This window comes from Pteropus alecto, unplaced genomic scaffold (assembly GCF_000325575.1).
Source record: "Pteropus alecto unplaced genomic scaffold, ASM32557v1 scaffold3, whole genome shotgun sequence".
Classification (NCBI taxonomy): domain Eukaryota; kingdom Metazoa; phylum Chordata; class Mammalia; order Chiroptera; family Pteropodidae; genus Pteropus; species Pteropus alecto.
This window is the reverse complement of record NW_006442484.1, coordinates 46,698,484-46,725,199: the sequence shown is the minus strand read 5'-3', so window position 1 is coordinate 46,725,199 and position 26,716 is coordinate 46,698,484. Positions and strand designations below refer to the sequence as shown.

The following is a 26,716-nucleotide window of genomic DNA, read 5'->3' as shown; positions in this document are numbered from 1 at the left end:
GTTTTGGAAGCCTTGACCTCAGAGTTTGGAGCAAGTCATTTCACCCTCTAGACCTGTTTCCCTATTTAAAAAATGAAAGAGGCTATCTACGTGAGTCTTATGGTCCCTTCCAGTGTAGCATGCCGTGACAGTGTGGCATTCGCAGCAATTCCCATCACAGCTGAGATGAGTCATACTGACCAAAAAGTCCAAATGCAAGAAAGAAGTCTTTTTGTGTTTGAGAATTTCCTTGAGATGTAAATATGAGCTTCTGTGGGGAAAAAGGGGGAAACATTGCTACTGCCAGGAGGGGTGACCCAAAAAAGCAGTGTTTTGTGTTCTCTTCACCTTTATAACCTTTGCTTTCAGATGTTCACTTGGACTAGACGTGTGGAAACCAGGTTAAGCGCTTGGTCTGTAGGATAGGATGCTCACATGGTTGTGACTGGTGTACTTTGTCAGTTGTCACCCTGCGAGGTCTGTCCATGCAGTTTAGTGACACTTCTGCTGTGCTGCCTTAGCTCCTACATGCTTCTCATCACATCTCAAAACTAAGATCAGAGAATACCTGTTACCTTTGTGTCCCTAGCACCTAGCACATTCTGGCACCTGAGAGGTGATCTATACATATGTATTAGATGGGTGGATGGATTAATGATCCATTTAGGGTAGTATATGTATTAATCTTGTTGATCTTGATCACCACTTTTATTATAATTACCACCATTCTGGTAAAATTAAGTTTTAGCTATTAGTATCTTATTATTTGAAGAACTATGTCATACTTTAAAAAGTCCACACTAAAAAAATTAAACCCCTTGGAATATATTTTAACAGTATCTGCAGTTTAAAAAAAAAAAAGGAAGGTAAGTGTTTTAAATAGTCTCTGTTACAACATATAATGTACATATCTCCAATTCATCACCATGGCCATGGCCAGTGTTCACACTGCCACCAGCACACAGGTCTTTGGCTATCAGCAGCTGACTCCATAGAGAATTTACTTGGCCCCCAAGCCTGAATGACTGTTCTGATTCTTTTTTTAAGCTAACTGTAGGTAGTTAAACCTGAAAAGGAGCTTTAAGATTGAAATAAATAATTGCTTTTTACAAATGCGGAACCCAAATGGGGTCAAGGATCTTTAGGGAGTTGAAGTGTTCAAGCATGCCAGATGGAGCACTGCCCTCCCTTGTGGGGGGCGTCTTGTGGGAGGAGGGTACACAAGGGTGGGCAAGCAGGGCTCTTTGCCCAAGGTGGGTGGCTGAGCCACCTGGTTATTCCACACCCAGTTAATTTCATTATACACAAGGTATAGAGGAGGTTAGGGAGTTAGATCCAGTGCTCCTGAAGGTTCTGTTGATAATAATGGTGCATGGAGGTGTGTATGTTTCCCTGTAGAATCATTCTAATACTATTGGAAGACCTCACAAAGGGAGAAGTTGCTTTCATGTGTGGAAGACAGCATCCAGAACAATACACACCATGGCTTGTTCAAAATGGGGAAGATTTTAGCAAAACATATCCTAAAGTTTGCTTATCAAACCAAATCATTCTCTTGGCAAAGTAATGATAGCATATATCTTTTGTAGCAGCAGCATCTTGCTGATACCAGCCACCAAAAAATAACTCCATTGAGATTTAGGTGTGACTTCTCATGGAAAAGTCAGATCCATGCATTTTTGGTAGCCGGTGGGATCACCTACTATTTTGAAAATTAACTTTCTGATCTTTTTGGCCAAATACTTATGTGCTTCATGAGAAAATAATCAGAGTTCCTGTTCTATTCAGTTTCCAGTCTTGCTTTATCTTTGCATCATGCTTTGCAGTTTGCACACAGTTGTAATGGATGACTTCCAGTAAACTGGCGGGATCATATTTCTTAGACTGAGTCATTGCTAAGAAACTTGTTTATGAACAGGAAGCAGCCCATTAAAGTGTCTGTACAGAGTAACATGTCAGACTGAGGAAACCGGACCACTTTCTCATTGAAAGACCAACGGCAGAAGAATGATTCTACAACCCAAGGAATAGCAAAATTTGTCATCTAGAGTTTTAACTTGTTGAATAATTCCTCTCTAGGTGTGTGTTTGAGAATTTTTATGCTGTTAAAAATTGCTAGTTGTTGAAGATTAGGGAAGTAATTCTTAGTAAGATTTCTCTAGAAAGTTTGGATTAGTGGTAACCGTTACTACCTATTAGGAATCTCTGTTGACACGTACAACTGGTTGCTAGGTCAGTTATTTTTAAAAAGGAAGCTGTAGTCTACGGCCATGCCCAATCTCGTGTGATCTCAGAAGTTAAGCAGGATTGGGCCTGGTTAGTACTTGGATGGGAGACCACCTAAGAAGACCAGGTGGTGTAGGCGATTTCAAAAAAAAAAGGAGCTGTGGTTACAAAGAAATGAACCCAGCAACATTGACATTTGGCCTAGATGGCTGGAAGGCCCTTCCATCACTAACATGAGTGTGTGTGTGTGTGTGTGTGAAAGAGAGAGATTTCTTTTTAATCACCTACTTCACAGTTATTGTAGCAATATATTCAGAAATTAGCAAGTCCAGTAGAACCAAAAGTACTTGAATGTGGGCAAAGTATGAAGAATAATGTGTCTGCTTTCAGTGAGAAAACAACTGGCATTGTGTTGTGTATCTTGTAATGAAGCAGTGGTAGAGAAGAAAAAAAGTAAATAGATAAATATTGATGAAATAATAGTCATCAGCAAGATGTATTTTAAAAACACACCCGTTTGGTGTCATTTTACTTTATTCACTAAGTATTGTTACTGCAAGGTAGAGCCTTGTGAATCAAGAGGAGATTAATTTTGTTGTTTTAGCAATTCTTCAAAATTCAGGCATGCCCTCAGGTTTGTTTTTTTTTTTTTTTTGTAGCCTCCTATAGCTCTTCATTGGGTTTATACTCTTGACAGACGGTAGGATGTGATTCATGTTCCATCAGGTCTTGCTCAAAAATATTTGAGCAACTTCTATGGAAAAAATATTAAACCAGATTTAGCTTTTAGGTAAATATAACAATCTGGGCATAATATAAAAACTAAAAATTGTATGAAAGAAAAACATTACCACATGTAACTCAGACTCTTACTGCTAGTAATTAATATTTAGATAAAGATACTATCTCAAGGGAATAAACTTTTAAGATTTATTTATTTTCTTAATAGAAATACATGGTTTTAAGAAAGAATAACTTGAGATATTGTCTTAATTCATACAGTAAAATTGAGAGAATCAATTTTCATTCTCTGTTTACAAAGTTAGTAATCCAAAATTTATTTTAACAGTTTATTGGGGAAATTTATTTTTAGAAAGAAACCTCCCACCACCTTCCTGTCATTCATAGGACAAAATAGATGATGAGAGAAAGGAGGGAGGAAGGAGGGTTTGGGGTACAAGCCTCATTTACACATTTGAATGTATAATAGAAACCATTTTATTTTTCATTTCAAATACTTTTCCAAAGCCTCAGTTACTGAATTGCTTATCTTGTCTGGTATTTTTGCTTTTGTTGTATCTTATTATTATTTTGGGGCGATCATCTGAGCATGATAAATGCTGGTTTGTTCAAGGCACTAAAACTGGCTTGCAAAAGACTTTTAATATGGGATTCTGTGTTCAAGGCTTTTCTTCTTTGTTTATCCTGGAACAAAGATGTTTGTTTTAAAGTAGTATGAGTTAATTGTCCAACTTCAAATTTCCCATAAAACGTGTAATATTACCCAGATGGCAAATGATGATATATACATTTTAAATATAAATATTTCAATTGGGCCAGATGGTGATTTAATGTGAATTGTCGAACATTTATGTTTCTTATTAAATTGTCTTTTGTCTAAGCCAAGCTGGCAACATAATTTGAAACATATTCAGGAATTACTAAAGGACAACAACAAAAAAATTCAGGCACTTAAGTGGCCAGCAGCATTTGCTCTATGCGGCATGTGAAGGCTCACAGCCGCCCTGGGCAGCCTTCATGTATTTCCTGTTGGAATACTGTGCAAACCATCCCCTGCTTTCCTCTCCCTCCCTAACCCTTCATCTGCCATTTTGTATGGCGGCTTTGCTCATGGGGGCTTGGATGTGGTAAGGCAGCTTGTATTTCCTCAGTGCCTTGGATTTATGTATAGGAGAGCAGTTTTAGTTCTTCCTTAAGCACTTCCCTTCCCCACTGTCCAGTGTCATGTTGTTTGTTATGGGCTCCACCGGGACTATTTCCTCTGAGGTGGTGCTCGAGCTTTGCAGGGCTGGGTCATTTGTGGAAGAAGTCATGTGCACAGTCACAGGGCTCGTTGCAGGAAATGCTCACTGCCTGTTAGTTTAGCACAGGACGCACACAGTCCTGAGCCTGTGGGGTCCCCGGCACTGAGTCCTGGGCGGACAAACTTCTGTTCTCATTTTCAACATAAAGCTTTGAGTATTTCACACAGTATCAAATCCCTGCAGGTTTTTTTTTCTTCTGAAACTTACATGACAATCTGAGTAAGAGTATTAGATATTGAGGCCACGACAAGAAACCATTTTTGCTGCATCCTAAGTTTGATCAGAACAACTTTCTTAAGGAATTCAAAATAGTTAAAACTCAGTTGTTTTTTTTAAGGCATGTTTTCTTTTAGAGACCTCTCATAGCAAGAATAAACATTACATAAAAATAAATATACAGAGGAAAACATCTGAGAAGACTTTGAAATATGTTTGGGGTCCATTAAGATGTCATTGAAGGCTGCCTAGCCTGCATTAAGAACAATTAGATGTCACTTGAAAGGTCTTTTGGTGGTGTTCTTGGTGGACACAATGAACTAAGGCTGTAGAAGCCCTCTGTACCCCAGAGTTCAGCACTGTTTCAGGTCAGATAATGAGAACAGGTAGGTACTCAAGAGCTGATCCAAATGATATTTCATGTTTTATATTTCCTTTTTGTTGATAAGATTCCATCGAAGTATCCTTTTCTGATCATGTTATGGGAAATTTTTTTAAAAAATTGAATTGGTTTGGAGCTGTGCATTGAAAGGTAGTCGCATCAGGAACTGAGTGGCAATTGAATGGGTGTGTACATAAAAGTAAAGTTATTTTTATTTACAACACATGTTGCACATGCTTCATAGTCAATTTCAGGCCTTGCCTGAGGAGGAACCAAATAGCTTCATTGCTTTATTTCATGCTCCCAATACAGGTAGGTCCACGACTTCATTAAATCCCATGGCCTGGACTTTGGTCTCCATTATAGATAGTTGTAGGGCCCACCACCATCAGCATGTGTAACAACATTTGCATATACTTTACATTTATAGAGAGTTCTTTTACATATCTCATTTGATCCACCAACATCTGTATGGTAGGAATAAGATGGAATAATTATACTAAATTTATAGCTAAACCATCTGAACCTGCTCAACACATCTCATCTGATGGGAAGGAAAGGAAGAAAAAATGTTTTATCAACTCGGTACAACTGATGATTTTGGAGTAAATTACATTTGAAGATTTCCTCGAATTATTCTAGGGATACTTTGGAATAGTCAGATGTGTGTGCAGGTGTTTCCAACACAAATTGCTTCAGTGCCCTTTCAGTTTGTTTGTGAAAAAAAATCAAAACTAGATACTGGTTTTTATTTTGGGATCTCTTAAGAAAGAGAAGCCTCAGGCATAGGTAGTCTGGGGCAAGTGAGGGAAGGATGTGTCAGAGTCGTCTCCAGGTGCAGGGACAAGCATTTGGGTTTCCCTTTTATCGATCCTGTAAATAGCTCAGTGCACGTTCCACATCAGTTTTTGAGATGGGTAGGAACAGGTACTGCCTATTTAGAGACTGGAGTTCTGTTGAGATGCTGAGAGCATGCATTCCTTTTTCAGTCTTAGTAGGTGCGATAGCTCCAGTTCAGAAAAAAAAGCCTAGATAGGATACTCTGCTTTATCTAGATTCCCAAGAAGATACAGCCCAACCTAACTGCAATTTTAAAGTAGGGTTCTCTGTACCCTAGGCCTTTCTCTTTCATATGACCCTTCGGTAAACATGCCCATTAAAATGGAAACAAATCATTTTAAAAATGGGAATTATTCTCATGCTTTATTTCAGTGGGGGATCCCCTTGAGAACATAGCCATGAATGCTTCTATGGTTGCTATTTTGTTGGTTGCTATTTGTTGCTTGTGGTCAAGAAAATGATCCAGGTGACATGTGCTTAATCCGGCCTTCTATAAACTGGTCACTTCTTTATACCATCAAGATCTTAAGACAAAGTATATGAGACAGTGGATTTTACATCCTGCCCAATTTAGGCCAATGATCAGATTATATAGTTTTAGAGTAGGGTAGTGGTTTAGAAAGCAAGAGTCCATGATTGAGGCTGCCGCATATGTATCCCTGTTCAGCCACTTTCTAGTGGTCTCCCTTCTAAACCTTGTAGTTCTTATCTGTAAAATAGTGATATGTATTTATGTGGTTGTTTTGAGGATTAGTTTATATACCTAAGCACTTAGAATAATGCTTGGCATATAAAAGCTCTCAATAGATGTTGGTTTAAACACAGATATACCCTAGCCAGTTTTAGAGCTACAGGTGTTGCTTTAAACTCTACCTACTCTGTGTGCTTTACATACTGTATGTTATACCGCTCAGGCTAGAATGATGATGAATCCCCATGAGCAAGGTTTCATAGCATTTAAGATCCCAACACCAATTTTCAGTCAGGGCTAGAGATGGCCTCTGCTATCCAGCTAGCTGCCAAAAGCTGCCTCTAGGCTGGGTGGCCTACTCCTCCTCTGTTGGGTAAAAATAGCTTGACTGCTCACTGAAGCAAACTGAAGCAACAACCATGTTATTTTTGTCCTTGGGAGGCTGATATTAGGAGAGCTCTAGACATACTGGGCCAGCCTGGTGCTGCCAGCCGTCATCAGAACCAAAATACAAAGTTCGATTCTGTGCACGCTGTCTCCTGGTTGTCAGGCCTCAACTCCTTTTCCCTCTGTGTCTTGCTTTCTCCACTCAATTTGATTTTGTTTTCAATATATCATGATTTATTAAGTGAAAACTGACTTATATTTCCCACTCATTTTATAAGTTTCCAAAAACTAAAGTTATAAATCAGAAAAACTGGTTTTGACACATCTGTGTGTTTATGAAAATCTGGATGGACTTGGTACCTAGGCCTAGCCTTGTTGTATAAATCAAAATAGCCATTTTCTCCTTATAAGATTCTCCCATTATCTTAAAACTTAGCATCTTCTATCCTTTCCTGGAGCCATGTTTTTTTGTTTTTAAGATTTGAGATTTAAAGTATTTATGATTTCTCAGGAGTGAATCTAATGGGCACCACTCCTTTCCCAACTCTTGGTAGACAACAAGCAACCTCTTGCTCCACCCACATGTGACAAGATTACCATGAGCTATGACTTTTCTAACCAGTTTGCCAGTTTGTTCATGCTTCAAGAGACAAAATTTAAGTCATTGTGAAACTGTTTTAGTAAGTGAGCCACAGAGGCAGTAGCATGAAATGATGAAGAAAAGATAAACCAATGTAGGAAAAACCAAAAGAATGGTGCTATTTTACAACTGCTAGACTAACAATTTAACTTGAGGTTTTCCTCCTCTTCTGTAAACTGGACATTTGCTGAGCAAGTTTAGAAAAAATTCTGTGTGTTCGATCATGTTTTCCAAATCCCATTTCTGATAATAAACCAGCGGCTTTAAGTGCTTGCTCTAATTTCTGTTTCCCATTAAACAAGTGTGGAGTCTTTCAATTCAAGAACCATAATGTGAAACATTTGTTAACTTTGCTGTTTAGTGACCTCTGCCCAGACCTGGTCGCTAATAATCTAAGTAATTAGAGATTAGGATGGATGACTGTGTTTGTAGTTTTTTTTTTTTTTTTTAATGAATAGATTGAGTGGAATTAACTGTGCCCTTCCAGAACATTGGATCTCTGTCTCCATTCAGAATCGGGTTGTAATTCCTCGCCCCCATCATCAATGGCATAAAGTAAATTATGCGGAATCTGCCATTTTAAAACCATCTTAACTATGGTCTCTCTCCTCTTTTTGTTTTGCACATAGGACATGGACTTGATTGACATACTTTGGAGGCAAGATATAGATCTTGGGGTGAGTAGAGAAGTATTTGACTTTAGTCAACGACAGAAGGAGCATGAGCTTGAAAAACAGAAAAAACTTGAAAAGGAAAGACAAGAACAACTCCAAAAGGAGCAGGAGAAAGCCTTTTTTGCCCAGTTACAACTAGACGAAGAGACAGGAGAATTCCTCCCCATTCAGCCAGCCCAGCACATCCTGTCAGAAACCAGTGGATCTGACAACTACTCCCAGGTATGGAGTACTTAGTTCTTATGCAGGTGTATGGCAGGGTTTAAGGAAAGAACATTAACCCAGGAGTTAAAACGTCTGGATGAGTTCCAGTTTTGCCTTTTGCTGTCTTCACAAACTGTATCATGTCACTTTCCCAACCTCAGCCTCCTGATGAGTTCAGTACCTGACTGACTTACCTCACAGAGTTTATTAGGATTAGGACATAAATTAGATGAGCTTTGTATGTTATAGAAACATCATAAAAGGATCAAGCAGCAGCTGTGGTGGCAGTAGTGGAACTAGTAGGTACGGATGATGTACGGCACTAACTGGCAGGCATTGTGGACTGTTCTAAAGCACTTGACATATATTGATTGATTTATCAGTATAACAACTATATGAATTAGGTACCATTATCCTCATCTTATCTACAAATGAGCATCTGAAGCTTAAAGATGTTAAATAACTTGCCCAGAGCGCTCAAGAAATTGGGGGAGCCAATTTGAACGCAGATGATCTGGTTCAATTAATTCCGTGCTCTTAACCACAACACTAACCTAATTTCTGAAATACAAGAAATATTTACTTAACCAGATAGTGAACATTTTAAGAACACTGATCATGAACCTTTAGCTGGGAATGGAACATTAAATCATTGTTTTTCCTTTATGTCTTTCTCTTTTATCCAGGTTGCCCACATTCCCAAACCAGATGCTCTGTACTTCGATGACTGCATGCAGCTTTTGGCAGAGACATTCCCATTTGTAGATGATGATGAGGTATAACATTTGATTCATAGCAAAACTCCATAGCTACATCTAATCCATCCTTTATGGGTCCTTTCAATGTCTCCATTTTTAAAAAAAATGAAAAACATGTATCAGGAGGAAATTTTGTCAATGAAGCCTTAACCTGTACATAATTTTACAGACCCCCTCACAATACAAAACCCCAAACATTAACTACTGCATAGCCAGAAGCAGCATGGATCAGCCTAACCATGGAAACGAGTAACTCATTTGTCATAGGCACTAAAAAATAATTTTGATGAGTAAAGAGCAACCTGGGTAATGCACCAGAAACTGGCTTAATTAACAATTTTAATAAACGTACTGTGTTTGAAGCACTATATGAGGTATTATATAAAGAAATACAAGTTAAATCCTAAAGATTGTTCTTACCTATTTTGAAGTTTGCCTTCAAATGCACAGGATCAAACAAACCAGTAGATAAAGAGTAAATTTGGAGTCAGTTGGGTAAGAAGAAAAGATATTTCGTTATACAGAAATAGAGGTATTAAATAGTTTTAAGTAGAGGAATACAGAACTGAAGCCAGTTCCAACTTAAGGTGTTGTGATGGTGCCTTGGAGTGGACTCATCCACTGTTGGTAGCAGACTCATGTAGATAAATGCCTTGTCAATTTTAGGTTTCTTCAGCTACGTTTCAGCCACTTGTTCCTGATATTCCCAGCCACATCGAGAGCCCAGTCTTCACTGCTCCTAATCAGACTCAGTCAAATCAGACTCAGTCAAATCAGACTCAGTCACCTGAACCTGTTGTCCTTCAGCTAACCAGTGCCGATTTAGATAATATGCAGCAGGACATTGAGCAAGTTTGGGAGGAGCTATTATCCATTCCAGAATTACAGGTAACTAAGATCTAATATTATAAATACCAAAGATGCTATTTATATTCAGTACTTTTAGTCATTCCAGTTATTATTTATGTGCCACCTACTTTAGGAAGGATTAGAGGGTGCTGTTAAATTAGTCATGAGAACTGCCCATGCTCACTTAAGTACAGTCTTGTTAGTTACCATGAGCTGGATGTATTGAGGATAGATCAAGTTATAAACCTGAAGTCTGATCTCGGAACTCTGAAAATAATACAGATGCTTTAGGCATAAATATCTGTCGGAAATGGTAATTATCTCTGAATTACAGAAGAGATAAGCTTGGAGATAATGGGGGTGGGGACAGTTTTTACCTTCAGATACAGAGTATCATCAGCTGTTAAAAATATTTAACTTTGATTTACATAGTATAAACGTCTCTTCCATACAGTGTCTTAATATTCAAAATTTCAAGCTGGTTGAGAGCAGCACGGTTCCAAGTCCAGAAACCAAACTGACAGAAATTGGCAACAGTTATCATTTCTACTCCTCAGTACCCCCACTGGAAAAAGAAGTAGGTAACGGCAGTCCACATTTTCTCAGTACTTTTGAGGATTCCTTCAGCAGCATCCTCTCCACAGAAGACCCCAACCAGCTGACAGTGAACTCACCAAATTCAAATGCCACAATAAACATAGATTTTGGTGACGAATTTTATTCTGCTTTCATAGCAGAGCCCAGTGTCATCAACAGCATGTCCTCTTCTACTTTCAGCCAGTCACTCTCTGAACTTCTAAATGGGCCCATTGATGTTTCTGATCTATCACTTTGTAAAGCCTTCAACCAAAACCACCCTGAAAGCACAACAGAATTCAATGATTCTGACTCTGGCATTTCACTGAACAGAAGTCCCAGCATGGCATCCCCAGAACACTCAGTGGAATCTTCTGTCTATGGAGACACACCACTTGGCTTCAGTGATTCCGAAATGGAAGAGATAGATAGTGCCCCTGGAAGTGTCAAACAGAATGGTCCTAAAACACAGCCAGTACAGTCTTCTGAGGATGCAGCCCGACCCCTGTCACCGTCTCGGGGGCACAGTGCTCCAGCACATGATGCCCAGTGCGAAAGTACACCCAAGAAAGAACTGCCTCTAAGTCCTGGTCATCGCAAAACCCCATTCACAAAAGACAAACATTCAAGCCGCTTGGAGGCTCATCTAACAAGAGATGAGCTAAGGGCAAAAGCTCTCCATATCCCATTCCCTGTAGAAAAAATCATTAACCTCCCTGTTGATGACTTCAATGAAATGATGTCCAAGGAACAATTCAATGAGGCTCAACTTGCATTAATTCGAGATATACGTAGGAGGGGTAAGAATAAAGTGGCTGCTCAGAATTGCAGAAAAAGAAAACTGGAAAACATAGTGGAACTGGAGCAAGATTTGGATCATTTAAAAGATGAAAAAGAAAAATTGCTCAAAGAAAAAGGAGAAAATGACAGAACTCTCCATCTACTGAAAAAACAACTCAGCACCTTGTATCTCGAAGTCTTCAGCATGCTACGGGATGAAGATGGAAAACCTTACTCTCCTAGTGAATACTCCCTGCAGCAAACAAGAGATGGCAATGTATTCCTTGTTCCTAAGAGTAAGAAGCCAGATGTTAAGAAAAACTAGATTTGGGAGGCCTTGACATTTTCTGAGATAGTGGGTTTTTTCTTTTTTGTACTGTTATACTAAGTTCCTACTGTGATGTGAAATGCAGAAATATACTTTATAAGTAATTCTATGCAAAATTATAGTCAAACTAGTATAGAAAGTAATATAAAACTTTAAGAAGCATTAAAATAAGTTGTCAGTATGCTGAAATCAGTTTCACTTTAACTGCAAACTTAATTTCTTAGTACACCATACATTCTATATACATGTAAATACTACAAAAACTTCTTATATTCTTATCTCATTTGTTACATCCATAGATCTATATGTTTTGACATCTGGCTAAAAGCAAATTATTGCAAAACTAACCACTATGTACTTTTTTATAAATACTGTATGGAAAAAAAATGGCATTTTTTTTATATGAAATTGTTTAGCTCTGGTTAAAAAATTAGTTGGAAAGCTGGTACTAATAAAGGAATATTGTGATTGTTAAATCTTTTCTTTGCAATTCATGAGTTTATTCACAGTATTTTCCAGGACATTAATATTACATACAACATATTTAGGTGATATGCATTTTCAGAATGTTTTGATATGTTTTTTATATTAAAATTCTGGTGCTAGAGACACAGAAAAATTAAATATATCAAGAAGATATTTTATCACTTCAACAGGTGGTACATCTCAACCAAAGATGTTCTATACTACACTGCCAGAAAGAGGATTAGGAAGACCAGTAAAAAGGAAGCATTGTAATTTAACATAGGTTGTAAACAGGAAAAGCCTTATTGAGGTGGCAACATTTGAAGGTGTGGGAAACCCATGGTGTTAGTATTTCAGACTGAACTCAAGTTCAAAGACTCAGGCCTGTTTCAGAAGAAAGGACTATATGGTTGAAAATGGAGAGGGAGGAAAAGGGTGGGTGGGTCGAGGAGTGGAACATGTAACTGCTTTGTTAAGCCTTAAGGACTTTGGCTTTCACACAGCAAAGTTGGGGAGTTATTGAAGGTGTTAAGGGTAACATCTGATAAAGTCTCCTCTGCCTCGTGTTGAGAATAGTCTAGAAGATAAAGGTGGGAGCACGGAGACCCATGCGGAGGCTCTGCAATATTCACATGGGACACGGTGTCTTTGTCTAGGGTGAAAGCAGTAGTAGTGAGAAGGAACTGGATTCTGCATGTTTCAAAGGTAGAACTAAAAGGATTTTAACAATGGATGTGGGGTGAAGGTGGAGTCAGGGCTTGAACATCTTTAAGAACTGAGGTGCCCACAGATGGAGACTGGTTAGAGGGAGATCTAGGTGGGAAAATCGGTTCACTTTGGAACATGTTAAACATGTAAATAGTAAGTACAAAGTCAAGGCCCCACAAAACTGAAAATCTGCATGCTGCCCAACAAACCATTTACAGCATTGAGTCACTACTACTCTACCTAATCCAATGTTTGTCTTCAAGTTTTAAGTGGAGAAAGGGAGATTCCTCTGAAAGTTAAACATGTTTAGAATAACCACTGTGTGCAAATGATTCACTGAGCATCCTATTACTCTGTTAGCAATACAGTAGAGGTCCACTGGGCCTAGAGCCAGTTCACCTGGGCTTGCTGCTGCCACTTTCCTAGAATGACCTCCAAACTCAATCAGGCTTGTTTCATCTGTAAAGCAAGAATTTTGTTACTCCACAAAAAATACTAGCACAATGGGCATTTCCTCATTTTCTTGAGCTTTAGGATGCCTTTTGGTTGCACACAAAACTAAAGCCAAATTAGCTTAGTGAGAATTTGACTCATGACTGGAAAGCTCCATGTTGAAAATGAGTTAAAGAAGAGGTCCCCAACCCCCAAGCCATGGACAGGTACTGGTTTGTGGCCTGAAGAAGGTGGGCCACACAGGTGAGCAGCGAGTGAGTGAAGCAGCTGCTCTCCAGCACTAGCATCACCACCTCAGATTATCACGCATTAGATTCTTACAGGAGTACCAGTGCCTGGTACCAAAAAGGTTGCAGACCACTAGCATTCAAATGTGGTGATTCCACTGCTGGCCTTCCTAATGTGGTCAGGCATTTCCTCCTGTAGTGGTGGTTAGAGCAAGCCCTGCAGGAGATAGGACTTTTCTGACCAACCTCAGGACAAAAAGTTTGAAGAGTGCCCCACCCTAAAATTATGGGTGGGGTTTGGGGTGGTGTCTACTACCAGCAGCCCCATCAGGAGCACCTGGAATTGGCCTGCAACTACAACGGAAAGCACTGCTAGGCTGACCAGACTTCCACTAGCTTGACAGCAGATGCCTTTGTTCACACGCATTTTTTGAAGTAGTCAAATTTTTCAAAATACTTTGCCAAGTTCATTCAAGATGACTATCATAGAAATCTTACAGAAACCTAAAAATTATTTTGAACTACTAGACATATTGTACACATATTAGAAACAAAAACAATTTACATACAAGCATTTCTCATTTTGTTCTTCACAGATGTTTTATAAACTGAATTCCCTTTACCAAAGATTATGACTTGCTTTATTGCGGTGCTGTGGAACCGAGCCAGGGTCTTGGAGGTCTGCCTGTATAACAAAACCAACTTAACCTATGACTTAAAAGTTTTCATCTCTTGTTCTGGATTTGAAATATAAGATCCGTGTCCCTCACACTAAATTTGGTTATCCAATTGTTAAACCTCACCTGAACTGTGATTTTAAAATATATCTATGGTTTACACTGACTTATAAAGCATCTTATTAAACTTTAATCACATGATACATGTTATATAAAACATTTTCTTGCTGAGATTTCTCAAGCCCATTCTTGAGGCAGCCCATACCCACACTTCTGCTTTTAAGCCTCAGAACATATACAATTCTCATTCCTATTTTAATTATCAGGGCAGTTTCAGTTTTCAGTTGATGCTGTGTAATACTTTTTGACAAATGGAAAAATGTAGAGACCATAAAAACTTTTAGTCAGTGTTTGTGTAGGAAAAAACTGAGACACTGGCATAATTAACTTTATTATCACCCATTAAAACTTTAGATATGCTTCAGAACATTAAGAATTCAGTACTCATGATTACCAAAAATACTATTTTTAGGGCTAAAGATCCAGACACTAAGTTAAGCTCTTTAATTCCATTATATTTAATCTTCAGACTCAATGAGGGTATTATCTCCATTGTACAAAAGGAGTTAGGTAAAAAGTTTTTAATCAGGATAGAATTTAGGTCAGGATTTTGACTGGGAGAATGTTAATTTTCACTAACATTTAGTGAAATCAAAACTCGTTCAATATCACAGCAAACTATGGTATTCAAAATTCGTGACTGTCATTAAAATCACATCAGATTACTGTTGCCACCAAGTATCTCAAAATACATCTCTTCAAAGTTAGAAGTTAGACCCACCACTAACCTCATTTAATGTTTAAAGCACACGCTAAACCAAATTTAATATTTTGTAACTTTTCAATGTTTAATTCTACGTATTTAATGCATATGAATTCATTCTAAGGGGTCAGTTGGCATCACTAAACCGCCGAAGGGGAACATGATATAAAAAGCAAGCTCCAAGCAACCTGCTCAAGTTCATGATACTTAAGTTCTGTACTCAAATTTTTTACTGATAGGCATTTTTTTCTAGTACCTATTAAATAAGGATGGAAAAAACTGATATTAAATACAAATAGAAAATTCACTTTTGATGTAAACATATTTTAAAGGATGTAAGTTTTCCCAACATGAGAATGCACGTACTGATTTTTAATAATGAATTACCTTTAACTTTCAGATATAGCTAGTTAACACTTGTAGAATTTTCATCTGACTACAAGCCCGTTAATTATTAATTTTAATGGCTATATAAATGTAACTTAGCCACTTCCTTTTAAAAAATTTTAATGCTGTCAACACCCGTGTACTTAACTTCCCATTACTATTAAATTTTAATAGTTCAGTAAGGGTAAATTCCTATTTCCTAGCTTTCAGGACTCTGCCCACTTAACTCTCCCACATGAATAGTAAACACACATTTGCCATTACCTGTCTTTGAAAACGTGATAGGTAGAAATGGTGTATTTTACTATTACCTTACTCTCTCCTAACCTTTGGTACTTTCTATTTAATTCTAAGTTATGTTGACCTAATATACTGACAGGATCCTACTTTTGCAAAAAACACTGATCTTCAAAAAACTGGTCTATGATGAGTACAAGAAAGAGTCCAATTTATCTTGTTGCCTAAATATTTTGCAGTTTAACAATGTATTTTTGTTCTAAGTAAATATATTTATTTTGGTGGAAATGAAATCTACTCTTGCCATGAGTTATTCTGATTCAATAAACTGGAATTACAAGCTGCAGAATATGAAACCACTGCACACACACATTCTGAAACCAGTGTTGAATACAAGCATATTATAATCCTGTTAACAGCTAAAAATACCCAAGGCTTCAACTCACAATTTACCTTAACGTTTTTAACTATTAATGCTAAAAATCCTAATACTTGTTACAAAAAATTTCAAAATCACAATTATCAAAAACCCTGCCTCATAAACCTATTGAGCTTTAAGATTACTCTTCCCTTGATTCAAATTGCAGCACTGTAGTTTTGACTACTTGATTTCATGAAAGCTTTTTCCAACCCATCCTCACAGTACCAAAATATTCAACCAATGCCTTTAACATCTAGAAAGCTTTCATACTTCTCCCCAATTTTCACTTATCCTTACCTACACCACAAATAAGATTCCTCACTTATCACCCAAGATCTCATATATTGGTCCTTCAGGACTGAAACCTTTTAGTTGCGTTTTCTAAGATTTTCTTCCCACGCCTATTTCCCATTGAATAGAATCCATTCTTTAAATCAACTGACATGTAAGAGCTCATTCCAAGTTTCCTGTTATTTTATTACTAGTAAAGTATGTAATAGTCACCTATATATAGCATTTAAGTTACATGAACATTGTGAAGTGACAAAACAACACACACATTTCTAAAAATATTTTAATGAAAAAGTTATCTTTCTGTAAACATTTCATTATACCACAAATGAAACATTTTAATCCATTACAGGCCACCTCAAGTCAGAAAACATTTGAAACTTAAAATTTTGAATACTTATATATAGGCTAACAATCCTTACATTACCCCTGCACATTAGCATGCTTATCCCCTTTGTGACATCAATTACTGGAACCCCAAGAGATACTGTCATTAACTAGCAATGTTTCAAATTGTTTGACTTCCATACTGAAACTCAGAAAACCAAACTTATTTCAATTGGTTGCTGAACTAATGGGTCTTTATTACCAAATTTTCTTCTTTAGAACATGAATGTAAAAAAAAAAATTTTTTTTGAAGAAACATAGTGTATAGCAAGCAATAACCTCTTGAGTTGCTTTGACAAAATCAGTTGTTTGCCTTGGCTACTTCCCTATGAATGTCCTTTTATTTACTGGTACCATGACTTTAAGAGAATATTCTTCAGAAATGACAGTGGGACTACATTTAAATAAAATCACTTTATTACCAAAAGAAATGAGTTGGACTGGAAAGAACGATGCCTTTAAAAAAGGAAAATGCTTCCTATTTTAGGAAATCTGCCTCACTAAACCCATGTTAAGAAAATTTACCAAAGGCCAATTATCTTGTTCAACACTTCATTCTATTGGTGATGTGCAGAAATTCAGTCCTGATTTAAACAGAGCCAACCAGTCATTTTCAGAGAATTAAACTCTGGCAAACTTTACATAAGAATGTCATTTATAATTTAGAAACTAGTTTTAAGCATTTATCTACCAAATGCCTTTAAAAAAAAAAAAAAGTGAATTAACATCAAATTTCAATTTTTAACAAGCCCTTTTTAAAGGGGCAACAATAGCCCTTATGAAACCAGCAAGTGAACTAATAGTTTATTCTTTGGGAAAAATTGTCTTTTAAAAAGGAGCATTCTAAGGCCATGCCACTCTGAATGTGCCGGATCTCATTCGTCTTAAAAAGGAGCATTAATGTAATTAGGCCCCCCTGCTTCTGCTTAATGGGTTTAATGACCCCCCCCTCCCGCAAAAAAATAAAACCCCAAGGTAATCTTAGTCCAAATAATCTCCTGATCTTATAGATGAGGCCACTTGAACAAAGACCATTTTTATGTATCATCTGGCAATTTAAAAAGTTCACTACAAGGTGTTTTTCCTAGAACGAGGACTGACAGCTTAATACTTTTTCACTGCTGTAATTAGATCATGCTTATTATAAAAACTTCACAAAATTTGAGGTTACTCCCTTCCTCATCAAAAATTAACTTTTACCCTAAAGACACCAATAATAAATTGTGTACATGAGTCCACATCTCACTCAGGACTGAACTCATGGTTAATGCAGGTTAATTTTTAAAACTTTAAAATGTGTTGGATGTGGTTCCTCTGACCAATTTCAACAAATGGTGTCAGCAGGTTTTACTGTGAGCTACAAACCTTACCCAGCCAGAAACCTTCGTATTTAAGATGGTAGGAAAGACATTCCTCATTTAGGCAAGTAGGTTCTCATTCAACCTGCAAATCAAAAAGATTACTCTTACCTTGCTTTACAAAAAATTACTCTTTAATTAGTGAAAAAATTCAAATTCAAGCCTTACCTAATGCTTATTGCCCTTCCTTGCAGGTCTAAATGCTAGACCTAGTGACTGTGGCAACTATCTCTCATTGATGTTCCAAAAGGCGAAGAGCTCCTTCCTGCTAGACTTTCTTCGATATTTCAGTTGTAATAAGCAGATTTAACTAGCTTTTGGAAAGTTGCTCACTATCACCATAGTATCTTATGCCTTCACTTCTCTGTAGTTGATGCTCTTGCTGCTGCCTTGTCCATACTCAAAAGGCTGCTGAAGTCCTGTCTTAGTGAGTCTCCTTTGATCCACACTGTGCTTAAAAAGCACATCTTAGGTCCATTAAAGCTGGTTAAATCGCTCTCCTCATGGCTTACTTTTCCACACTGTTCACAAGAACTAAGCTAATACAACTTATAAACAGGTCACATACAGATTTCACCTGCTTATAGGTTGCAAACATCAACTTACTGAAATTATTTCACTATTAAACTAGTTCCAGAACACAGAAAGATTGTTAACAGTACAATTAACTTCATATGCCATTAAAGGATACTGTCAAGGTTGTGTCAAACAATTCCACAAACATAAAAACAGGAAATGTTAATCTCCCCCATTCCTTCAACCTTTATTATATGAATAAAAGAACTTGAGACAATTTAGCTCAATTTTAATAAAATGTTTCCCAAGCATTTTGACCAGGTACCCAGCTTTAAGTTATAAACATTGACAGTGTCCATTTGTATAACCACACTTGAAGTTGTTAAAGACTTAACCATTTTCTAGTATTTTCCTATTGTCTACACTGCTTATTCACATATGTCCATTAACAAATGGTGTGTTGTCTGTTACATTTATTGGTTTGTGAGTGTTTTCTGGAAAACTGCAGTATCTGTGAAGACCGATTTCCATGCTGGCATTGCATGCATCCAAATATTAATGCACAGAGGCACAGAATTAGAGCAACAAGAGAGCAAATGCAAACACTAGCACGCCCCATTCCCCTTTTTATTGCTTGTTTTGCTTAGTACTTCTTAAAACAAAAATAAGAATCTTGAAGTCAATGTTCAACTGCCAAAGAAATAACAGCAGGGCACATACTTAGGGCTCAAATGAAATTGTAAGCAGTAGGCTGGCGCAAAACAGTTGACATTGGTTTATATATACGACCTTAGTATCTAAAATTCTCAACCAGGGTCTTTCAAACAAATTAGCTCATACCAACATGATTTAGATTCAAGCATACACATGGAATAACAGTGTGTTCTTTGGGATTTTGAATAACTCAAGACTACGCAAATTTGAATTCAGGTCTTTGGGAAGTGAGAAGCTTGTACTAAGCAACAGTGGTACACGTCTACTGCATTAAGTCATTTGGGACAATTGTACCTAGACTGCCCTTGGTTTCATCCAATACAATGTAGAGGGTACAAACAGTAAAGCATGCCAGCCGGTTAAGGGTTCAACAATGCATGATTTTTATTCTCTTGCTTTGAGAGCTTGTATCAAAAAAATATATTAAACCAAGGAAAAAAAACTGAAGATCTATGGGCCTCTTGTGCTTTAAAAAGGGGGGAGGAAAAAGGTAGCCACTAATTTGCTCAGATATAGCAGGCTTAGTGGTTCTGTATTTTGAAAAGATTCTATGAATGATTTTTAACGTAGGAGGAAAGGGAAAACATCCACTACCCCTCCCTTTCCAGAATTTAAACAGAGGGCAGTAGACATTCTTTACACCCGAATAAACTATGGCAGCAGTTCACATGTGACCAAGGTGAATGTAGAATGGAGATGTTCCAAACACAGCTAGGACTCTCAGCAAAGCTAACACACTAAAATCATGATTACATTTTGAAAGAAAATGCACAAAAACCAAATAGGAATTGAAATTTTTCATTTGAAGGTAAATCTTAACGCTATTAAAGTCACAAATATGCTAATTTAAATACCCAATTCTATTTATCTAAAACACACATTGCAAACATACAAGTATCTATTCTCTCCACATGTCAGAGCCCATTTATTTCATGGTTTGGAAATGGGGAGAATAGATTCCCCTTAACTGCAAGTCAGCAGGTGTTTCTTTACAGTTAACTTTAGCAAAATTCATACAAAATATTAATTAACAATGATCTTCTTTACTTGTTAACTCACAAGGAAACACCTTCAAAACTGCGTTTTGTTAAAGTTTCTGTACTAAAATGTAGAAAAACTGAACTACACAAATATTGAAAAGTTAAAAATTCCTTAATTTTTTATTCCTGGTACCACTACCACAATTTACAGGGCAATATACCTGATGTAATGAAAAGAAAAAGAAAAAGACAAAGCTACAACAGATAAAAGACCTCAGGAATGTACATCTAATTGACACTACATTGCATTAATCAATAGCTGCACTTTTTGCAAACTGTGGCTATGACAGTCCTGAACAAGAAGGGTTTCCTGTTTAAGCTGCAGTAACTTTTCTGACTATGGATCATCGTTCCTTCTGTGGCAGATTTTTACAGTTCCTCTAATGCATTTGGGACGACTGTCTCAAAGTAACCTGCAGCTTTCCTGACAACTCCTCGCTCTCTCTCCTGCTAAGAACTGTAGCCTGTTGAATAATACAGGATAAAAAAATTATTACACTCAGTGAACAGTTCCACATATGCTTTATCATCATAATAAAAATTTAAAGATACCTACCCTTTTCTCAGTTTTTAGAACCTTCTGCTACCATATCCACCACTTCCACCACCAGATCCATAACCACCTGGAAACACACGCAGAGTTTTAAAAAAAATATACCTGAGTTTTTAAATTTAAAAGGCAATAATGAATTTTTGATTAAAAAAAATTATTTACCACCATAGGGACTGCCCGAGCTTCTTCCACCAAAACTGCCCCCTCCCTTCATGGGTCCGTAATTTGATTGCTGTTGTCCACTGTAATTTCCAAAATCATTATAGTTCCCACCACCACCATAGTTACCTGAAACGACAAAGGTTTCATTTATGGTTACATCCCTCTTCTAATATATGTACCTATTATCTTTTGATAATCATAGCAACACATTATAATATACATATACACATACATATATATATATATGCGCAACCCTTTGAAAAAATATTTTACAGAACTACCAAACTCCACCACGAACACACAGGTCCATCAGCAGACCTCAGGCTTGAGTAGGAAAAGAAAAAACACTGGAAGATGGTCTGAAGAATATGTATCTAGATAGCTGCCATGTTGTTTATACCTGATGCCACATTTTAGCACATGTTCTCTCCATACCACTAACACTATTAAAATTGTTAAAGTTTGATTCACAAATTCTGATGCAGTACAACTTTGAAATCAATGACAGAGAAAGTATCCTAAATTGATAATTAAGAAAGACCTTATTGATAACAAAACTCTATATAGTACCATGGAGCAATGATGCAGATTTGCTTGCCGTCTGCAATATATGTGACAGACTCAAAGTACTTTTGTCACTTAGACATCCCATTCATTTTAACATGTCTGTCTGTACATTAAAGTTATAGTTCCCGTTTCCCAACTTAAAAGTGCCTAGGATTAAGTAAAATTGTGACAGATTACGAATACATGCCCATTTAAACTAAAATAGTTGAATACATTTTACCAACTTACTAAATAACCAGCAACGTGCGAAAATTGTCAATTACCTACTGAATATTTTATTTTATACATCATGAAATCTGACCAAATTCCACACTTTAATACTTTACATCTGTAATAAAACTATAATGAATATTTAAAACAAGTGAAAACTTACCGCCAAAATTTCCCCCTTCATTGTAACCATCATATCCTCCACCACCATATCCACCACCTTGGTTTCCATATCCTCCTGGTCCTCCACCACCACCACCACCATAGCCTCCTCTACTACTATAACCAGGACCACCACCATAGTTGCCACCTAAAAAAAAAAAAAAAAATAAATGAGCCACACGCACAAAAAAATACATGAGGGTCAAATTATTGAATTCTAGTTTATGTTACATTTAAAACACTGGAAAATAAGCCAATTAGTTGATTTAACACTAAAGCCTGGCAACACCTGATTAATAGAACCCCAAGACTCTGGGTAGTAACAAGTTAAGATGAATGATTAAGATTAAATATCTTGATACTAAAAACTTTTTTTGATGTTTTTAAATTTCGCTAAGGAAAATGATCAACAGTCTCTTCGACAACGCAAGCTCAGCTACTAATACAACAAATCTTAGCTAAAAATAACTAGCTAATATTAAAGCTTTAGAGAGAAAAAAAATCTAGCCTTCTACATTATTAATATAGAAGCACACTTTATTAAACTGTAAATTCTGGCTAAAACTAGAAAAACTTAAAACAAATAGTTAATTTTCAATAAAGCACAGTAAACAAAGTCAAAACATCAAACATTAATTTTTTAAAAACTTACCATCACCTCCAAATCCATTATATCCACCATCACCTCCTCCATAACTACCTCTGCTGCCACCTCCACCACCATAGCCTCCTGAGGAAAAAGCAAGGTATCAATTAAAAGTGTACATTCCACTTACCAATAAATTTTAGGTAGACATGTACTTAAAAATAAGATAACCATCCTACCTCTTCCACCAAAGTTTCCACCACGGCCAAAGTTACCCCCACCACCTCCAAAGTTTCCTCCACGACCCATAAAGTTGCCAGATCCACCACCACGACCTTTAATACAGGCAAGAAGATCTTTAAGACTCTTACAAATACCACTCACATTTATTGTGTAAGTAATACATGGTCCTACTCACCTCTTTGTGATCCAGCAGACTGCATTTCTTGTTTAGAAAGGGCTTTTTTCACTTCACAATTATGCCCATTAATAGTGTGGTATTTCTGAACTAAATTTTTTTAAATCAAACAAACAAAAGTTACTTGATGGTTGAAAAAGCACATGTATGTTATATCCTTTAGCACTACATAACTCATTAAAATATCAAGATAGGGACTTCTGGAGAGAGATTAGAAAATGTTCTCATATTAACATTTCTTGAGCCAATGCTGCTTACACAAGTTTAGTCACTTTATGAAAACTAAACAAAATACTTTATATGCTATTATGCACAATGTAAAATTATAAAAAATTTAGCAAATTTAGTGTAGAAAAGCCATTTCTGCTTTCTCATTCACGTTCTGATAAACTACTTACCAACAATTTTATCAACTGTATCATGATCATCAAAAGTTACAAAAGCAAATCCTCTTTTTTTTCCACTCTGCCGGTCTTCCATAACTTCTATGGTTTCAATCTTGCCATACTTTTCAAAGTAGTCTCTCAAATTATATTCTTCTGTATCTTCTTTAATACCACCAACGAAAATTTTCTTCACTGTTAGATGGGCTCCAGGCTTTACCGAATCCTACAAGTAAAAACTACGTTAAGTAAAAAGAACAAATTTTTACAACAATTTTACGTTATGTAACATGGTATTATTAAAATACCTCTCTAGACACAGCTCTCTTTGGTTCCACTACACGCCCATCAACCTTGTGTGGTCGAGCACACATTGCTGCATCCACCTCTTCAACACAAGAGTATGTCACAAAACCAAACCCCCTGGAACGTTTTGTTTGGGGGTCTCTCATCACCTACAAAATACAAATTTTAAAGCACTGAGACATCTCCACAAATTCTTTACCCCTTAAGAACTTTTTTTTGTTCCTTTAGTAACTTACCACACAATCTGTGAGTGTACCCCATTTTTCAAAATGTTCTCTTAAACTATCATCTGTAGTTTCAAAGCTCAGACCACCAATAAACAGTTTTCTCAACTGCTCTGGTTCCTTCGGATCATGGCCCTGAGAAAACAAACCAATATATTTTAATTATTTCTTTTAGGTGAATTGCTAAGGAAGACCCACAAGCCTTTCTTTAATCAGCTACAAATAAGCTCAATGTTAAATTCTGTACCATTAACACTTTGTCCAATTAAAAAATGGAGCATGATCACATACATTACACATCAACTCAGTAAAGGAACCAAACTACCAAGAAAACCTATAATCAGCCTCTCAAAGGCCAACATCACAAACTAAATTGAAGTCCAAGGGAATCCCAGAATCAAAAGCCCCTTAATTGTAAACTACAAAAGTACTTGGTAATAGATTATGTCAGATGTTGCAACTGAGAAACCATTTTCTAAGAAACCAAAGTTATAGAAGTAGTGCTTTTCAACCACGCCAGTTTTTTTCCATGTCTTCTCTACTGTCTACATGCCAACAAGCACTTAATTTTAAACTACAAAACTGTGAGGTATCACTTATAAGTTCTGAGGGGCAAATTTAGAGAAATTCACCGGTTTCAAGCAAATCAACATGTTAAAACAGGTATTCCTCAATAAATGGCCACACCAACACCCCCCCTCCCCAATGTAACAAAATCCCTCATGAAACTTGATAGCTTTCTGTACCATCTGTTACAGGTTATGTGCTATGAAAATTACCTATCTGCATTTGTATTGCACAAAATTTCCTAATACAATATTTTATGAGGGGGGTCACAAAAAGGACAAATTGGACTTAAGTGTGTGTATATGTATATACTTTATATTACTTGAAAAGAATGTAACACGATAAAACAGAAATTGAGATTTTTTAAACGGGACTGAATTGTTTTACAACTTAAATCAGTTCTTTAAAAAATTACATTAATTGCCACTAACACATGCATTAGGATATCATTCATCCAGTCCTTAAAGGGGCTCACGTTTACATTTTAAGGTCTTCCTGTGATTTCTAAAAGTGGCGACGTTAAGGCATTTAATACGAAGAGACTGTCACATGCTAGAGAAAAAAAGTTAAATGATTAATAGCCTCAAGCATTAATTCAGTTACTCTCATCTGTTCGGTTCTTGGCTAAATGCATTTCATTAGCAACATACAATACTGACTTTAAAAAAAAAAAGCTATAACCCATATAAAATTCTCTCTCAAGCACACGAAAAATTCAAATGTGGTTGCAGTCCTCTAAAACAAAAATCCAAGAAACTCTAGCCAGAGCAGACCAATCAGAAAATGAGAAAAATGGAGATAAAAAATTTTCCAGTTTCTATTTTACATCCACACTCAAATATTAGTGAGAATGGCGCGAAAATATGTATAATTTTAAGTACTTTAGCAAGAACATCAGGAATAAAAAGCAGCAAACTTTTTCAAAACTTATTTTCAACAGAATGCTGCGAATAAAAGAGCAAGACAGAATTAAATTCTCCACGCCTTAAAGATGTCTGTAAAGCCTAGAACGCGACGGCAGAACTCCAGGAAAAGCAATGCGCCCCAAGCTTAAGAGGCCATTTGCAGCATTTTCTGCTGGGCCGCATCCTCCCTCTTCCTTCCAATCCCCGCGCTCTTTCCTGGTGGCGGAGCGAGACGGCGGCCATTGCGGGCCAATGCGCCATTTCGTAACGCGGCAGCGGATCAATGTCAATGTGGCCGCCGCCCGCCTGCTCGCTCGCCCGGATGTGCCTGCTCGTCCCCTCCCCTCCCCCACCGCCTCTTCTCAACCGCTCCCGCCCAGGCCCGCCATGCCGCTCTCGGACTCGATCCGAAGCCGCGCGGCCGACGGGCCAGCTCCCCTCCCGAGGTCTCCTCAGCCACGCCGCACCTCCAAGGAGACACCTGTGCAGCCGAAGGAGAAAGCGAGGAGAGCGAGAGGCCCGGAGGAGGCCTCCCAGGCCCGCTCCCCTCCCCCTCCCATCGCCCGTCTCAACGCAGAGCGCGGGACGGCCGACCCGTCCACCCGGCCTCCCCGCTCCCACCGAGCCAGGCCCCCCACGCCGGCCACTACCCATCAACCCCCCACTCTCCCCCTAATACCTCCTCCCCCCGGCGGCGGCGGCGACGGCCGGAGTCGGGCTGGGGGCGACCGGGCGGCGGTTTTACCTCCATTTTGAGACCGGACTCGCCTCTTCCAACTCGAGTGCAATATGGGACCGAGAGGAAGAGGCGGGACCAATCATCACGTGACGCGCTTTCCGCGCGCCGCCGGTCTGACGGAGGAGGGGCGAGTTGGGAAGGGGCGTGGTCAATTGGGCGCGAAGAGGGACTGGAGGAGCGGGTTGGCGGGCGGAGAGCGGGGGCGTGGCAGGCCGCGGGAGCGCGCGCGCCTCTCCAACTTCCAGGGCGGCACCGCCCTGGCTGCCGTTCGCGCCCTGGCCGCTGAGGGGACGTCAGCTCTGGCTTGGCCAATGGCGAGCGCCCACGTCGGGAGAACGCCTCGTGACCGCGCGTCACCAGAGAAAAAGGCCTTTCCCTTTCTTCTCAGGCTTCTTTCCCCTCCCCCACGTAGGCCTCTCAGTCTCCATTTCCGAATTCTTTCCATTGCGGGTCCCTGAATAAAACCATACTTTCTCTCTTGTACTTAAAAGTCGCAAGAAAGAATTCTTGGCCCCTCGCCGCCTCCTCACATGGTTCCAAATGCCAAGGACCATTTTTTGTGACTGCGACGCCAACTGTGAGGGACCGTACTTAAAATCCCTGCGACACCGCCATTTATGAATCATGGGCACTTTGGAGAGGCCTCACTCACAAC

General features: G+C 38.1%; 2 protein-coding genes across 7 annotated transcripts in view; one reads left to right on the top strand and one right to left on the bottom strand.

The window, feature by feature from the left end:
* NFE2L2 (nuclear factor, erythroid 2 like 2) overlaps window positions 1-12,051 on the top strand; it is a 29,590-nt gene extending 17,539 nt beyond the window's left edge. For all 4 annotated transcript variants that reach the window (XM_006921233.3, XM_015596737.2, XM_025039249.1 and 1 more), the window contains exons 2-5: window positions 8,036-8,302; window positions 8,971-9,060; window positions 9,709-9,930; window positions 10,346-12,051. In XM_006921233.3, the coding sequence (XP_006921295.1) occupies window positions 8,036-8,302; window positions 8,971-9,060; window positions 9,709-9,930; window positions 10,346-11,572 (1,806 nt within the window). In that variant the 3' untranslated portion in view covers window positions 11,573-12,051. The remainder of the gene's footprint in view (window positions 1-8,035; window positions 8,303-8,970; window positions 9,061-9,708; window positions 9,931-10,345) is intronic.
* A 5,932-nt stretch (window positions 12,052-17,983) lies between these two features.
* HNRNPA3 (heterogeneous nuclear ribonucleoprotein A3) lies at window positions 17,984-26,167 on the bottom strand. 3 transcript variants are annotated; one of them, XM_025039250.1, is made up of 11 exons: window positions 26,002-26,154; window positions 23,863-23,985; window positions 23,629-23,775; window positions 23,336-23,546; window positions 22,938-23,027; window positions 22,759-22,854; window positions 22,586-22,663; window positions 21,935-22,081; window positions 20,995-21,120; window positions 20,836-20,902; window positions 17,984-18,094 (listed from the first exon to the last, which is right to left on the bottom strand). In XM_025039250.1, exons 1-10 carry the CDS (start codon window positions 26,071-26,073, stop codon window positions 20,850-20,852), a joined length of 1,143 nt encoding a protein of 380 aa, XP_024895018.1. In that variant the 5' UTR covers window positions 26,074-26,154; the 3' UTR covers window positions 17,984-18,094; window positions 20,836-20,849. The 3 variants fall into 3 exon arrangements, with proteins under 3 accessions (XP_024895018.1, XP_006921294.1, XP_006921293.1); XM_006921232.3 differs by lacking the exon at window positions 17,984-18,094 and adding an exon at window positions 18,799-20,743 and having other exon boundaries at window positions 26,068-26,167; XM_006921231.3 differs by lacking the exon at window positions 17,984-18,094 and adding an exon at window positions 18,799-20,743.
* Between the last annotated feature and the right edge of the window lie 549 nt (window positions 26,168-26,716).